The sequence below is a fragment of the Hyla sarda genome, chromosome 2 (assembly GCF_029499605.1).
Source record: "Hyla sarda isolate aHylSar1 chromosome 2, aHylSar1.hap1, whole genome shotgun sequence".
Taxonomy (NCBI): Eukaryota; Metazoa; Chordata; class Amphibia; order Anura; family Hylidae; genus Hyla; species Hyla sarda.
The window spans coordinates 486201081-486218085 of record NC_079190.1 but is presented as its reverse complement, the minus strand read 5'-3'; the positions used below and the strand labels follow the sequence as shown (position 1 = coordinate 486218085).

The 17005-nt window shown below is 47.0% G+C and overlaps 1 protein-coding gene across 2 annotated transcripts in view; it reads left to right on the top strand.

Moving 5' to 3' along the window:
* SCAF4 (SR-related CTD associated factor 4) overlaps positions 1 to 17005 on the top strand; it is a 144836-nt gene that overhangs the window by 25571 nt on the left and 102260 nt on the right. For both annotated transcript variants that reach the window (XM_056559542.1, XM_056559541.1), the window contains exons 2-4: positions 2030 to 2113; positions 8512 to 8556; positions 10602 to 10763. In XM_056559542.1, coding sequence (XP_056415517.1) covers positions 2030 to 2113; positions 8512 to 8556; positions 10602 to 10763 — 291 coding nt within the window. The remainder of the gene's footprint in view (positions 1 to 2029; positions 2114 to 8511; positions 8557 to 10601; positions 10764 to 17005) is intronic.

The window sequence follows — 17005 nt, the reverse complement described above, 5'->3', positions numbered from 1 at the left end:
AAGGATAGGGGATAAGATGTCAGATCGCTTGGGTCCCGCTGCTGGGGACCCCCGGGATTGCCGCTACGGCACCGCGCTATCATTACTGCACAGAGCAAGTTTGCTCTGTGCACAATGATGGGCTATACAGGGGCCGGAGCATCTCTACGTCATGGCTCCGCCCCTCGTGATGTAACGGCCAGCCCCCTCAATACAAGTCTATGGGAGGGGGTGTGGCGGTAGCCACGCCCCTGCCATAGACTTGCATTAAAGGGGCGGGCCGTGATGTCACGATGGGTGGAGCCATGAAGTCAAGCTGCTCCGTCCCCTGTATCGCCCGTCATTACGCACCGAGCAAACTTGCTCTGTGTAGTAATGAAATCGCGGTGCCGCAGCGGCGATCCCGGGGGTCCCCATTAGCAGCGGGACCCTGGCGATCTGACATCTTATCCCCTATCCTTTGGATAGGGGATAAGATTTCTAGGGGCGGAGTACCCCTTTAAACTTTAAACATGACTATGGGATTCTACTAGGGAAATCATGTTTTATAATGCCCCTTCCTGGATCCTCCCACTGCCCTATCTTTAGCAGCAGATCAGCACACAAACTGTTCAATACAGTAGACTGTTGGGTTCCCAGCCAGTAGTCCTGTGGTAATGACAAGTATGTTGCCTTTCTTTCCTTCAAGGAATGTATAAAATACATTTGCATATTAATACAGAGGAGTCGGAGTCAGAGTTGGAAGTACGGAAAACGTCGGAGTCTAAACATTTATCTATCGACTCCACAGCCCTGTTTTTTTCGTGACATTGTACTTTTTGTTGACACATGAAGCATTTTTGTGAAAAACTTCAAAATATTGTGAAAAACTGGAAAATTTCTGGCATTTTTATAATTTTTTTTATGGTGTACACTGTGCGGTAAAAGTGATGTTATTTTTATTCTGTGGGTCAGTACGATTATGGGGATACCCATTTTATATAGCTTTCTATGTTTTTTCCTTTTCTGAGCCAAATTCTTTTTCTGCCATTCATTTTCCAACAGCTGTAACTTTTTTTGCCATTGAGTAAGGGCTTATTTTTTGTGGGATGAGCTGTACTTTTTATTGGAATAATTTTTGTGCTACCTTTTGATCTTTTTTATTCTCCTGTTTTTACCAAAATTGGTGAATTTTACGCTTTTTTTTTTTGTTTTTTTTGTTTCTGGTGTTCACCATGCGAGATAATTGACATAGTTTTATAGTACACGTCATTATGGACATGGCAATACCTATTATGTATATGATTTGTGTTTTTGATCTTTTTTGGTGATAATACAGGGCTTCAGAAAGGGGCATTTCAAAAAAAAAAAAAAATTTTTTTTTTTTTACACTTCATACTTTTATTGAAGAACTTTTAAATTTTTTACAGGTTATACTATGCTGCAATACATTTGTACTGCAGCACAGTATAACCTGATGAGCTGCAGACACTACAGCCTGTGCGCTCCAGCCTCTGGCTGGATCTCACAGGCTTCCGTAGCAGGCATACAGAAGGTCATGATCTGACATCCTGCTGCCATAGCATCCAATAGCGACCCGCGACTGTATCGCGGTGCCGCCGTTGAAGAACAGGGGGAGAGCGCTGCCCCTGTCAACACCATAGATGCCGTGATCAGGTTTGATCACGGCATCTATGGGGTTAATGCTGCAGGGACCCGCACGATTGCAGCTGTGACGGGACTCCGGCTGTGATTAACAGCAGAGTCCCATCGCCCCTCTCCTGCGCTGCCCGCGGCAGTGCCGGAGATCGCTATGACGTATGCATACATCCAATTGCGTGAACGTGTCGGATGATTGTGCATACGTCCTATAGCGGGAAGGGGTTAAAAACTATTGGAATCATGATGACTAGCCATGGGCTTAATTACACCAAGTTTTTCTGTTGACAGGTTCACTTTAATGATTTTAAGTTTGGGAAGTGTCTCGGATATGAACTTAAATGGTTAATAGTGCTTCACAATAATTTGATTTTTTTCTTCTCATTTTGTTCTATTTTTTTTTTTTTCCTAGCTCTTTGCGCTCATGGATATGAAACCTCCAATTTCTCGAGCAAAAATGATTCTAATAACTAAAGCAGCAATTAAAGCCATTAAGGTAAGGCTTTTAATGTACTTGTGCTACTTGTACAAACAGTTAAGATAGATATGTAGTTGGATTATTGCTAAAGTGGGTGTGTAGCCTTTTTTCTTGTGTTACTTTTTTATGATTTTGGAAAGTCTGTATAGCTTATTTCCCAAAATGTGAATAAAAAAAATAGGGCATATAGTTGTTAACATTTAATTTTTTATCCGTTTAGTACCCCAGTTTTAGAAGTTCAGTCAGTAAACCTGGGGTAGAGGGGTAAAATCCAATATTTTCCTTGTCTGCATATGTATTCCATTGGAAAACTAGGCTTTGAGATGCATATGTTAATGCCATATAGACCGCCAATACACATTTTTATGCCTCTGTATAATAAATAGTGCGTAGGTATCTTCATTTCATCTTAGAGCCAGATGCTCTGACAGTGGAGCTTACGTCTGGGATCAGAGGGGCTTCCAGTCCAAGCTGTTTAAACCTTTGATTGCCCTGGTCTAGTGACCACGTATAATAAAAAGAGGAACCTCTATACCATGAACCCCTAGGTACCTAAAATACATCAGAGCTATCAGTTTGCTCAGTCTATTATGGAATGCTAAGTGTTGCTGTTATAGCCTTCAATAGTGACAAGAAAAATTATAATTAGTGTAAAATCTGCTTTATATGAAAGACCATCAAAAATAAGGCTCTATTTTGTATACAATTTATGTATATTACATTAAAAAAAATTCTCGTTCGGCTCCATTGGGGGACACAGACCATGGGTATATGCTGCTGACACTAGGCAACAAAAAGTCTGCCCCTACCATAGTGCTGGGCGGTATACCGGTTCATACTGAATACTGAAATTTTTGTGCTGCACGATATGAATTTCCCTATCTGCTCCATTGGGGGACACAGACTCTAGGTATATGCTGCTGTCTCTAGGAGCTTGACACTATGGTAACCAAAAAGTCGGCTCCTCCCAGCAGGATATACCCGCCTCCAGGCCACTGAGCAATTCAGTTTTTGCTTAGTGTCTTAAGGAGGTGGACATGGTCTGGTCTTCTCCAGACAAAGTCTCATATTTTTTTATTATATTAGGTTTAGGGAATGTTAGTTCTTTATTCCTTTTTATTTCTGTTTTCAGGTGGGGACTCAGGAACGCAATGTTCACTGTTTCCCCATTGCGAGAGGTGGCAGGCATCTTGGATGTACTGTTAACCCCCTCTCGCCAACGGTCAGCGCTTGGGGTTGTACCTCATGGGTCCGGGTCCCCCTACCTCCCTGTTTGCCTCGCTATGAGCTTGGCTTGCCGCAGGTGAAAATGCTGACTGAAGACTACAGTCTGAAGACTTCTTTAGGTAAGTTCTTCAGCATGAGGTGAGTATCTTTCTCTCCCTAGGTCTTGCAACAGCTGGAGACCCTTTGTTTTTTTTTGTCCCTATCCTACAGAAGCTGGGACTGGCCGGGGTATATTTATTCCCTGCAGGTGGAGTATTTTTTTTAGATGAGTCCCGCTGTATATCTTCAATGGCCTGGCCGACGTTGGCTCCGCCCACCTGGCCGCATAAGCGCCTCAGCAGCGCGAAAAGGGCCACCAATCAGCGCTGTGCGTGCGTGGGGCCGTGCAGGGGCCAATCGCAGAGCTCCTTGCCCTGACCCGGCCTCTTCCTCCTATTGGCCGGCGTCTTTTCTCTCTCCCTCAGCACGGTGCAGAGTTCTCCTCACAGCAGCTGCCTTGGGACACTATTTCTTACCCAGGTGCCCCTTCAGACCTGGTGGGTTCGGCCGCCCCTCCACCCTGGGTTTCCTCCCCCTCCCAGTCTATATCCGACTTGGCACAGGTCTCCCGTTCTGTGGTGACTGCCTTGGAGAGGTCTACCCTTCACCGGCCCTCTAGAAGGTCCCGTTCCCCCTTCTCCCTACACTTTGGATAAGTGTAATAGGGGTGTCTCCTCTGACTCTTCCCAGGAGTCTACTGGTAGGCACGGGCATTCCTCTCACAGGTCTCGCCCGACCACTTCTTTAGGCCACACGCATCACTTTTCTAGAGGACGTTCCCGCGGTCGCGGCTCTGGCTTTCCTGAACCATGTACCAGGTCGGAGTCTCCCTCTTCCAGGGCTGCCTCCACACGTTCGCACTCTCCTGGAGAGCTAGCGGCCGAGGGTTCCGATTCGGCATCTGATTCGGAGGACCGTGTGGACACTGAACTCCTTTAGACAAGGACCTTGTTTCCAAAGTGACTTCCTCTCAGTCGGTGGATCCTCCCGTTTCCAACTTTTCTAAAGCTACTACCTTGCCACTGGCGGATGCAGCGGCCTTCAAGGATCCTGCGAGCAAAAAGGTTGAGTTGTTAGCGAAGTATGCCTTTGAAGCAGCGGGTTCTTCCCTGCTCCCTGCCTTCGCCTCCACCTGGGTGTCTAAGGCCCTCTCGGTTTGGCAGTCCCAACTCCGTCAGGGCATTCTTTCAGGTTCTCCCCCGGAAGAACTGTCTGCTCTGGCCCTCCAATGTTCCAAAGCTTGAGATTTCCTGTGTTCTGCTTCCTTGCACTCAGCTCGCTGCACTGCTTATGCCACCGGTAATCTAGTGGCCCTCCGTCGTTTCATTTGGCTTAAAGCTTGGAACATGGACGCTGCATCCAAGAAGTCTCTCACCGAGATTCCTTTTACTGGTTCCTGTCTTTTTGGCAAGCGCCTGGATGAGATTATCTCTGAAGCAACTGGAGGCAAGAGCTCTTTATTACCTCAAAACAAACCTAGCACTTCTTTCCTTAGGAAGTCTTCTTCCTTCCGGACATCTGGCTCCTCTAAAGGGTCCAACCAGGCGCCTCCACGGGAAAAGAAGGTTCCCTTTTTCAAGGCCCGTCCCTCGTGGAAGTCGGACACCAACCGTCCCGACCGTTTTGCTGCCAAAGCGGGCAAACGCAAACCCACTTCTGCATGAAGGGACGCCCCCGCCCGCAGCTTTTTTCCGGGTGGGAGGTCGTCTTTTGTTTGTTTCGAGACATTTGGACCACGCACATTCAGGACTCCTGGGTCAGGGACGTGGTGTCCGACGGATACCGGATAGAATTTGCCTCCCTTCCGAGGGATCGTTTTTTTCCTGTCCCATGCTCCCCGATCTCCCTCTCTTGCGAGGGGATTTCGGGAGGCTCTTCAGTCCCTTCTCGTCCACGGTGTCATCATCCCAGTTCCTTCAAGGGAACGCTTTTGGGGTTTTTATTCCAATCTTTTCGTGGTTCCCAAGAAAAAAATGGTTCTGTGCGGCCAATCCTGGATCTCAAACGTCTCAACCACCATCTTCTTATCCGCCATTTCCGAATGGAATCTCTCCGTTCGGTGGTGGCATCTATGTATCAAGGGGAGTTTCTTTCCTCGGTGTACATCAAGGATGCCTACCTCCACGTTCCAATTTTTCCCGGACACCAGCGGTACCTCCACTTTGCGGTTCCGGGAGGTCATTATCAATTTGTGTCTCTCCCCTTCGGTCTTGCCACAGCACCACGAGTCTTTACCAAGATTCTGGCACCTGTGGTAGCTCTGTTATGGTCAAGAGGGGTCTCAGTGATACCCTACTTGGACGACCTTCTCATCAAAGCCCCCACCAGAGCCCAGGCTCTGGAGAATGTGAGCCTCTCTCTTCAGCCCTTATGTCGCATCGGGTGGATGGTCAACTGAGACAAGTCTGTTCTCTCCCCCACCCAGTCTCTGGTCTTCTTGGGGGCTTCAGTTCGACTCTGCCTCTGCTTAGATTCGCCTTCCGCCGGACAAACGTCTGGCCCTCTTGTCGGGAGTCTGCTCCCTCGGGACACCATCCCGGGTCTCCATCAGTACTTGCATGGAAGTCCTGGGTCGGACGGTGACAGCCATGGAGGCCGTACCCTTTGCCCAGTTTCATTACCGTCCTCTTCAGCTGGCGATGCTTGCACGATGGGACAGGTCCCCTCTCTCTCTCTCGATCGCAAGATTGTTCTCCTGCTCCGGACTCTGCGATCTCTGCGCTCGTGGCTCCGCTCCCCTCTTCTTCAGGGGCGTTCATACCTCCCCCTCCACTGGCAGGTGGTAACGACGGACGCCAGCCTGTCGGGCTGGGGGGGTGTCTTCAGGGATCAGACTGTTCAGGGCCTCTGGCCTCCCTAAGAAGCCCTTCTTTCCATAAACATTCTGGAACTGAGGGCGATTTAGCTTTGTCTGAAGCATTGGGAGTCCCTGCTTCTGGGTCACCCTGTCCTTGTCCAGTCAGACAATGCCACAGCTGTGGCATAATCAATCGGCAGGGCGGCACTCGCAGCTCAGCGGCCATGTCTGAGGTGTCAAAGATCTTCCTCTGGGCGGAACAAGTGGTTCCAGCCATTTCGGCCATTCACATTCTGGGAGTTCTCAATTGGGAAGCGGATTTCCTCAGTTGGTCCTCAGCCGACCCCGGAAAGTGGTCTCTTCTTCCGGAGGTATTCGTGCAGATCTGCGACCTCTGGGGGGCCCTGGACGTGGATCTCTTCGCATCTCTACACAACCGGAAAGTACCGAAGTTTGTGTCAAAGTCCAGGGACCCCCTGGCTCTAGCCGCGCATGCCTTTAGTAATTCCGTGGTCGGGCTTTGTCCTGCCCTACCTGTTCCCTCCTCTCCTTCCCAGGGTCCTGAGGAAGCTCAAGGTGGAAGGAGTCCCCGCCATTCTGATGGCTCCAGACTGGCCTCGAAGGGCATGGTACGCCGCCGTGGTCTGGCTTCTGGACGACGTTCCGTCCCGCCTTCCTCTTCGTCCAGACCTACTGTCACAGGGTCCCCTTTGCCACCCGAATTTATAGTTGCTGCATTTTCGACGACGTGGCGGTTGAGACCGCGGTTCTAAGGGCCCGCGGCTTCTCTTCCCAGGTAATTTGCACCATGCTTGGGGCTCGCAAGCCCTCCTCTGCGAAAATTTACCACCGTACCTGGCGGTCTTACTTTTTCTCCAGTTACCTTTTCCGTGCCCCGTCTCCTTTCCTTTTTACAGTCGGGGTTGGAACTAGGGCTGGCTCTCAGTTCCCTTAAGGGTCAGGTTTCGGCCCTTTCTATTCTTTTTCTTATAGCTATTACCTCCATTAGGAGAGTTTCTGAACTGTCAGCGCTCTCCTGCCGTTCTCCTTTCCTGATAATTCTTCAGGACAAGGTTGTTTTCCGACCAGATCCGTCTTTCTTGCCTAAGTCGTTTTGGCTTTTCATGTCAACGAGGACATCATCCTTCTGTCTTTTTGTCCTGCTCCTTCTCGTCCAAGGGAGCACCTGCTCCACAAATTGGATGTATTTCGTGCATTTCGGACGTATCTTTCCGTCACCTCTTCCTTTCGTCAGTGCGATACTTTTTTCGTCCTTATGGAAGGCCGTTGGAAGGGACAGCCTGCTTCTAAGGCCACCATTTCTCGGTGGATCCGATGTGCTATTTTGGAAGCTTACCGCTGCAAGGGGAGGACCCCACCTTTCAGGGTTTTGGCTCATTCCCCCCTCTCTGTGGGAGCATCCTGGGCTCTCTGAAACAAGGCCTCGGCCTTGCAGATCTGTAAAGCGGCCACATGGTCGTCTTTGCACACTTTTTTGAAATCCTATCAGGTTCATACCTTCGCATCGGCTGATGCTAGTCTGGGCCGTAAGGTGTTGCAGGCGGCGGTGGTACTGCCTGACCTTTTTATTCTCTGTCCCCCAATGGAGCCGATAGAGAAAAGGAGATTTTTTTAGACTTACCGTAAAATCTTTCTCGAAGGATCCATTGGGGGAAACAGCTCCCGCCCCTTTTCTGGGGTTCCTTTTTTGGTTATCTGTCCGAGGGAGTGTTCAGTTATTGTTTCTTCGGGTTCTCGGATAGTTCATGTCTACACATCGGGGAACTAATCATATGTGACCCACTAGCGCTGTTCGAGGTTCCATTGGGGGACACATCGACCACCAATTTGTTCTGATATCCTTGGTTCAGTTGCCTTCCTAAAATGCAGAGGTGTCAGCAGAGAGCACTGTGGTCAGACAGAAATGAAATTCAAAAAGAAAAGAACTTCCTGTGAAGCATATAGCAGCTAAGTACTGGAAGGATTGTTTTTTTTTTTTAATAGATGTAATTTACAAACAAATGTTTTCCAGCGGAGTACCACTTTTTAAGTGTGAATGAATAATGTATCCTGCCATTTTTGCAAAGTTCTGTGGTCTGCATGGCTCTGTGCCAAACCTTGTCGAAATGTCTGATCATGCTCTTGGGCATTACATATGTATGTGCAAGATATTGCAGCTTTAAGTCTTAGTGAGACAAAAAAGAAAAAAATGAAGTTGTGAAGATGTGCATGTGGCTTTTGTGATTTAAACGTGTTAATTGTGGTTCTGTGCTGTAGCAGTACAGCCTTTAAAATAGTACAGTACTGAGCACATTTTTTACTTTTTTTTTTTTTTTTTTTCTTTTCCCAACAGCTTTACAAACACGTGGTCCAGATTGTAGAAAAGTTCATCAAAAAGGTAAAAAAAAATTCTGCTTTTTATTCAGGATAAGAGGCACCTGAAGACTGGTATCTCAGATCAAGTTTTGTAACAAAAATATAAAAGACAAGTACAAACTTATCTTTTGCATTTACTTGTGCTTTTTGGCTCAAGTTCTACCACAAACATTACTGATTGATTCCAACTTAAGGTTGCGATCACATGTATATTTTGCTGCATATTTTTTCTCCCCATTGAAGTCAATGGGTAGCAAAATACACTGCAGCAAAATATGCACATGTGAACATTCCCTTAAATGGGTTATCCAGGATTAGAAAAAAAGCACCACAGTTATCCTCAGGTTGTGGTATTGCAGTCTAGTACCATTGAAGTGAATGGATACTACACACAACCTTTTTAGAAGAAATTAGCTGTTTTTCTATTCCTGAATAACCCCTTTTTAAAGTGATTTTGACATATATAAATATAAGGATTACGAAGTATTGGCACCTTATTTATTCATTCCACATACTGTGCAAAGGCCCTGGGGACCAACTTTGTGCAGAAGATAGGGGATCGATATATGGGGGCAGGGAAGCAATCTTTACAGGTACAGTATAATGGTCAAACTGAGTGTAGTGGAAGTGGTAGCAAATTTATTAGCATATAAAGGAAGACTGTCAGCCTGTTTACCCACATTAAACCTTATACATTGGGTTTTAGTGTGAGTGAACAGGAGTCCGAGGGGTCGCTTACTTATGTCGAGAGAGATGTTCCTCAGAAGATCCACTGCTGAATTCAGTGAATATCGCGGTGGGGGCGGGGCTTCAAAGGGGGCGGGGCTTAATGACTCCATGTCACTAGGGTGTGGAGTCAGACAATGAATATGTAATTTAAGCCAATGAAGCCCCACCCCACTGCGCAATTAACTGATTTCAACAGTGGATCTTCTGGGAGACATATATCTCAGGACCTACTTACATATTTAAGTGACCCCTTCTATGCACACTATAAGCCAGTGTATAAGGTTTATTGTGGGTAAAAGGGCTGACAGTTTTCCTTTAAGTTGTCAAATACTGTTCTAATTTATCAAGTAATGTATGGTTGAACGCAGGAAAATCAAACTGTCAAGCTAAGGTAGCAAAGCGGCTCTGTGGTTTGCCTTTAAGTCAATTGACTAGAATGGTTGAACTCGAACAGACAATGCTATTATGCCTAGTGCAGACCTGCCTTCATTTTTAAACTCTTTGAATCCCTCTTTTGTTTACCTTTCACTTAGACACTAGACACTTTCACAAGACATAACATGTTGCATGTTTTTTTTCAAAGCGCTCATTTTTAAGAGGACCTGTGGTTAGAGCTTATGGTGCCTTGTTTTCAACAATGTTTTTTTTTTTTTCTACTCCCTTCCATTCCCAAGACAAAGGTTTCCCTATTTGAGCGACTTTTTTCACTGATAAGTCAAATTAAGTTTATTGTTAAATGAGGTATGAATGCTAGGGTCAGGGGGTGTGTTTAAGGCTGAGGAGGCATGATTTGGTCAGGGGGCAGGGTGATTATGAAGTCTATCATCGCACCCCGTGAGCATAGCATTCACAGACCATTTTGCTATGAAATTCAGCACCCATATAACTATTCAGTAAAAAGTACAACTAAATTGTAAGACTAAAGTGAAAACTTTCATACCCCTCAGAAATGGGATGCCATGACCATTGTGTGTAGCACTTTAGAAAGTAGAAGGGTGAACTAGAAAAGTTGCTGTGTTTTTTTCATTGTACTTTTTGGTTTTACAGAAACAAACATTTTACATTTCCCATAAACCTCTGAGGAGTAAGCCCACATAGACTCTTCCTTTCTTTCAATAGTTAGGATAGGCTTCTACCTTTTGACTCCCATCAGAAATTACACATATGCTTTGAAATGCAATAAATGTCTCAGATGAGAATACCACTTAGCAATAAGTTCTGAATGGTAAAATCTCAAATTGTCTAGAATGCATTCCCTATGTTCATCAGGTTCTCATTAAGTACTTCTGATTTCTCCTCAGAATAACTTTTGTTTGCTTTTTTTTTTTTCTCTCCTAGTGTAAACCAGAATATAAAGTACCAGGGTTATATGTCATTGACTCTATTGTTCGGCAATCTCGCCATCAGTTTGGAATTGACAAAGATGTATTTGGCCCAAGATTCACTAAGAACCTAACAGCGACTTTCCAGTGTTTGTATCTTTGTCCAACAGAGGATAAGGTAGTGCACAAACTTTTTCTGTAAGGCTGGTGTCTGTTCTTGGGAAAATTACCACTGCTATTTTTGATGCAATTCTTTCAGCCAGTGCCAGAAGTGGATCTAGCACAGGGGTGTGGAAATTAAAAAAATAAATAAAAAATACTTGTCCAAGGGACTTAAGCGGAACACAATCTACTTGTCCCTCAAGAAAATCTACTTGTCCTGGTTGATGAAATAATTTCAACCAAAATAGTCTGATCCCCCCCCCCCCCCCCCCCCCCCAGACCACTAGGGATGGATATAAAATCCCTTTAGACGCTGCTGACAACTTAGACAGCGGTGATCTAATGGTTTAATAGCGGCCACAGCGATCGCAGTATGCCGGGCTATTAGCGGCCGGAGAGCTGTAGCTCCTCTTACACCCGAGGGAACCACAGAAAAGTCTAGATGTAACTTTTTGATCACCTTATAAAAAATTTCTCATATGAAGTGACCAAAAATGAGCAATTCTGGACTATTTTTTACATTTACACCGTTCACCGTACGGTTTAATTAACATATTTTAATAGTCTGGACATTTCCACATGCAGCGATACCACTTATGTTTATTTTTGTACATTATTTTTATTTAAAGAAAATTGGAAACTTTTATTAGGAAAGGGGCTTATTCACATGTATACGCACTTTTTAAAATATTTTAATCACTATTTTTCAGTGTCAATAGGGACTTATGTGTTACTGGGGGGGGGGGGGGGGGTTCGGCTTCTCCAGTTTATGTGCTGCATTTTGTGTCAGAAAATGCTGGCAGTTGCATTTAGTTAGTAGATAACTACAACTCCCAGCATGCCCTGATACAGCCTATGGTTCTGTGGGTGTTGCAGCATGTTGCACTGTATAGTAGTACAGTTAAGGTTATTGTGTAACATGCTGGGAGTTGTAGTTTTGGTTTGTGTCAGTTGCAGAGCCATAGGATGTGTCAAGGAATACTGGGAATTGCAGTTAGTAACTACAACACTCAGCATGCCCCAAACCAAAACTACAACTCCCAGCATGTTACACTTTATAGTTCTACAGTTTAGGTTATGGTCCAACATGCTGGGAGTTGTAGTTTTGGTTTGGGCGTGTTTGTGTGCATCCGTGGGGCTCTTGGTCGTCGGGCGAGTATGAAGGGGGGGATTCTGGGGGTGCAATTTACTGCGGGTGCCACTAAAAAGAAATAAAATTAGATGGCACAACTGCCCTAATGCCCGACGTGACAGTCCGCTCCTATACAAAACATTCATGCATAAACATATCATACATACACCAGCCACTGCCCCCATATCATACATACACACACCCCCGCCACTGCCCCCCACATCATACATTACATACACTCACACCATACATATACACCATACATATGCACACATCATACATACACCTGCCGCTGCCCATCATACCTCACATACACACATCACACTTAGACATCATATACACATCATACATTACATACACACACATCACACTTAGACATTATACACACATCATACATTACATACACATCACACAGACATCATACACACATTATACATTACATACACATCACACACAGACATTATACACACATTATACATTACATACACATCACACACAGACATCATACACACATCACACATAGACATCATACACACATCATACATTACATACACTCACACCATACATATCCACCAGTGATATACACCATACATATGCACACATCATACATACACCTGCCGCTGCCCCCCCCATCATACATTACATACACTCACACCATACAAATACAACCACCCTTCCTGTCGCCTGCATTCTCTGTCTCCTCACCTGAGCCGCCATGAGTGGACATCAGAGCTGTAGTCCCGGCCGGTGTGAGGTTACATGGGTTATAAATCTCCCCTCACACCGGACGTCCTCTCCTCTCTCCCCTCCCCCACTCTGTGTTTTCCCCGTGCAAACTAGCAACCTCCCCGTGGTGGATTACGTCCTGGGGAGACGGGAGGGGGAGGGATAGAGCTGTGTGCGGGGGAGGGGGGAGCTGTGCACGGAGCTGTCTACGTCCTTTCTCTCACCCTGCTGTGTCTTCTGAGCTCTGTCCATCCTCCGGGAGGGGAGATAAGGGGGCTCTGCAGTCAGCTGGAGGCCGCCGCCCCCTCCATACACTCTGAGTGTCGGTGTAGACTTCCATCCGTTCCTGCGCCTCACACAGACATTAAAGAAAAATAAGGGGGAAGTCGGTCTGTCCCTGCTCGCCCGATACAGGGCTAAATCTATAAACAATTCACCTGCCCGGCGCCCAAAACTACTTGTCCCGGGCATCGGGCGATAGAATTTCCACATCCCTGTAGCAAGATAGATACGTTCCCTTTCTCCCACTTATTTCACTTCTGGCTTTGGCACGCTCTGTAAAATGTGATATTCATGAGCTGCTGCTCCCACCACAATTGACAGCGTTTTGTTTTATACATGGTATAGACAGAAATTTGTTTATTGACGTGGAATGGCAGCTTGAATATTGCAAGGTACAGGGCACATGCACGTTGTTGCCAACAGCGAATGATAAACTGTGATTTTAAGAAACTACTGCAAAGAAGCTGATGGAGGTAGAATCTGCATCTTTATGTTGCACTTTTAGACAGAACTGCATAAACCTGATAACATTATCTTTAAATTCTATATAAGGTTAATATTTGCCACTCCTTTAGACCATCATGTTGGACTGTGATTTGTTAAATGGTTTGTCCATCTATATATTTTTACTTGGAAAAATGACCACAGGAAATTCAAAATGACAAAACTGTACTCTACTGCAATCCCACACTGCTGCCATTCTGACGGTGCTCAATCCATGCCACATACCACTACCTGGAATTTCTTGACACAAGGAAGTGGCTGACAAGCCAAAGCAGTGACCTGTATCAGTCTGTGATTGACAGTGTTGTCTAGATGGAGACCAGTCAGTGGCAGCAGTGTGGATCAGGCATCAGAACCAGTGACAGGGAACCGTGGAACGTGAGTACAAGTTGTTGGTTTTTCTCGGTCGCTCTTTGTTTGGAGACACCTTACTGATAAATATATGCTGTTGACACTAGGAAAAAAGTCGACTACTCCCTGGCAGGATATACCCCCCCCCCACTGGAAGTGAGGTAACCAGTTTTAGCTAGTGTCAGCAGGAGGCAAGACACAGGTCTGGAAGCTCCCCAGACCTGATGTTTCTTCACTTTGTATTTTTCCTAGTTTCAGTCTGAAGTTTAGTTTTTCTCTGTCTACCGTGGGGCGACTGGATCATGGCGCTGCCTGAACCCCCACCTGCGAGCTAGGGGCACAGTGCATTGCTGGGTGGGCTGTTAACCCCTCCTTGCCAATAACCAGCGCCTGGCGGTGTACCCTGGGTCCAGGTCCCCCGTTTGGCAGGTGGCTTAAGGCAGGTGGCCATAGATGGTTGAATCTTCAAGGGTGAATCTAGCTGGTTGAATCTTCGATTCTGGACGTATGCGGCAGAGCTCACAGGCTACAGCATCCGCGGCTAGTGCTCTGGATCCCCACATTTAGCGGAGGGTCTCCATGTGATTATTCCTGCATGGGCTTGGATTGGTCCTGTTATCTTTATGCCAGACAGTAGTCTAGCATGTCACGGCTGCTTCTCCGGTACCCCACTGCGGTGTGAGGTGTCTGAAGATATGCTCCGTTGTATACTATGGACCCACACCAATAAGCCAGACAATGGTCTGCCTGGTTTCCTCTGCCGCCTGTCACACATCACACGGCTGTTGTATCTGCGGCTGGAGTTCCGGTACCTCACTACTGAGCAAGGTGTCCGATGGAGTGACTGTCTACTATGGACTGATAGCAGTGAGCCAGTGGTCTGCGTGCTTCCTACATTGCCAATCACACGGCTGATGTAGCTGCGGCTGGAGTTCCGGTACCTCTCTACTGCGAGGTGCCCGACGTCATGACTTGTTGTCCTCTATGAACCATACCAGTCAGTAAGACAGTGCTCCACTGCCGCCTGTCACACATCAATCAGCTGATGTATCTGCAGCTGGAGTTCCGGTACCTCACTACTGTGCGAGATGTCCGATGGAGTTACCAGTTGGCTACTATGGTCGCATATGAGTACACCAGACTGTGGTCTGCATGGTATCCTACACTGCCTATCATCGGCTGCTGTATCTGCGGCTGGAGTTCTGGTGCCCACTGCTGTGCAGGGTATATGTAGAACTGACCAAGCGAGTCCTGTGGACCCTATCAGGATAGATTCCACTTCTCCTCTACCTTCCCCTATCTCCAAGGGGGTTGGGGTTTCTATCCATGTCTCCCAGGCCTCCCACCTATGACAAAATGGCACTGTTATTTTGCCTGTATCCGTTTTGCCAGCACTTGGAGGTGTTTTTGTTCAACCAGGCTGTTATACGTGCAATTTCCACCGCCTTCAGTATTTGATCTCAGGACTGCTGCGTTGAGGAATCTGGAGGAGGGTCCCTATAGTTACATGGAATGGATGCTAGTCACAGTCCTTCGTCTGTTGGGTCTTCTACACCACCAGATCGCCCGTTGGATGGGCTTCACTCCAGTTCCCTGCCTTTTGTGGGTGGTTGCATGGAGTGACCCTGTGCGCTCAAGAATCGTATTATGGTTCGACCAGATGGTGTTCCGCATGGCCTACTACATCGGGTCACCTACCATACTCTTCCACACCGTGGACGGTGGTTTAGTTAGCCCACTGCCAAGGTGTAGTTCAGAGTGGGTCTCCTTGAGTGTCTCCGTTGGCATTCTACAATGCACCACATGCTGGTTTGTGGGGTTCCCTACTTTCCAGGTCCCTATCTGCATGCCTGCTACCGTCTGAAGGCTGGTATTTCACTTCACTGTGTTTCCGTATGCGGGACCTGGCGTGGCCATGGTCCCTATGCCACATAACCAGACTGTCTGCATGCTTTTCTAATCCACCAGGTGTCTGCCTCAGTTTCTGCCGATGCTGCAGTCCGGTGTGTCTTTCCTGGTGACCTTCCTGTACAGTCCAACGGGGTCTGCATGATTCCTCCTCCACATACTCTTCTTCTCTTGATTCTGCGCCTACAGTCTTGTGGAGTGGCGCCATTAGGGGATCAGGTGTGGGTTTTTTTCTGCAGGCTCCAGGGACTTTCTCAGCTACAGCAGCATCACTCTGTTTCCCTTCCCAAGGTTGCAATGTTGGGCTGCTAGAGGCATACCTCCCTTCCTGCAGGGTCTTTTGGATGTCTGCGGTTTGTTTCGTGTCTGCAGTCTTGGTTCCCCACTACTCGTGAGGTACACATGTCTGCCCCTCCATATGATAAGGCCGCTCTGTCTGTATAGAGCCCACCTTTCCTTCTGTTCGGTTGGGTGTGCCTCGGGGCTTCCTGGCAAATTGTTTCCGCAGTTTTCTGGCATGGTTCCTGCTGGGGTGACAGTCAGTTCAGCCTATCCCTCCAGGTACCTCTGGGGGTTCTGTCCAGGGTGGCTCGGGCACCTTCTCTGTTGCCTTAATCCTCATCCGGACTGGCTCTCCATATGTCTTGTATTTTTGCACATCTCCAGTGTGCAGGATTCCTATCTCCCTGGGGACACGTGGCTCCTCCATGCAGCGATGGGTTGTCGCTGGGGCTTGGGGGCTACATCCTCCCAGTTCTGGTCCCGTGGCTGTGGGGCAGCATTTCCCTGCTCCTACTGTGTCTGGAACACCTGCCACTCCCCTTCCACAGGGGGTACGGGATCAGGGTGCTTGACATGGTCAGTACCTGAGTTTCATCTTGGCCACCCTTGTTTTCCCTCCTCTAGGGGGACTATCTTTGTTGTGCGTTTCTACAGCTGAGATGATACAATATCCCTGTTCCTTTTTTTATTTATTTTTTTATTTTTTCTGGGAGCACTCAACAGGGCTTTTTCTTGACTCTCTCCTCTTTTTTGGAGGAGTTTATGGCTGGCGTCAGCTGGGCTAGCCACAGTCTGTTCGGGTCCTGCCATAGTTTGTCTCTGGCCTGGGGACTCATCTGCAGGCCTTGTTCACACGTGAGTTCGGTCTTGGGACTGATTCCTTTTCTCTGGTTGTTTTTACTACCCTAGGGGACTGCTTTGGTACGTCCCATAATTAAGGTGTCCCCCAATGAAGAGCAACCGTGAAAGATATATATTTTTTTTCTCATAGCCTTCATTGGGGGACACCGCACCCACCGATTTCTTCACTCTTAGTCAGGATGATCCTATCCGGTTGTGGTTATTTTTTATTT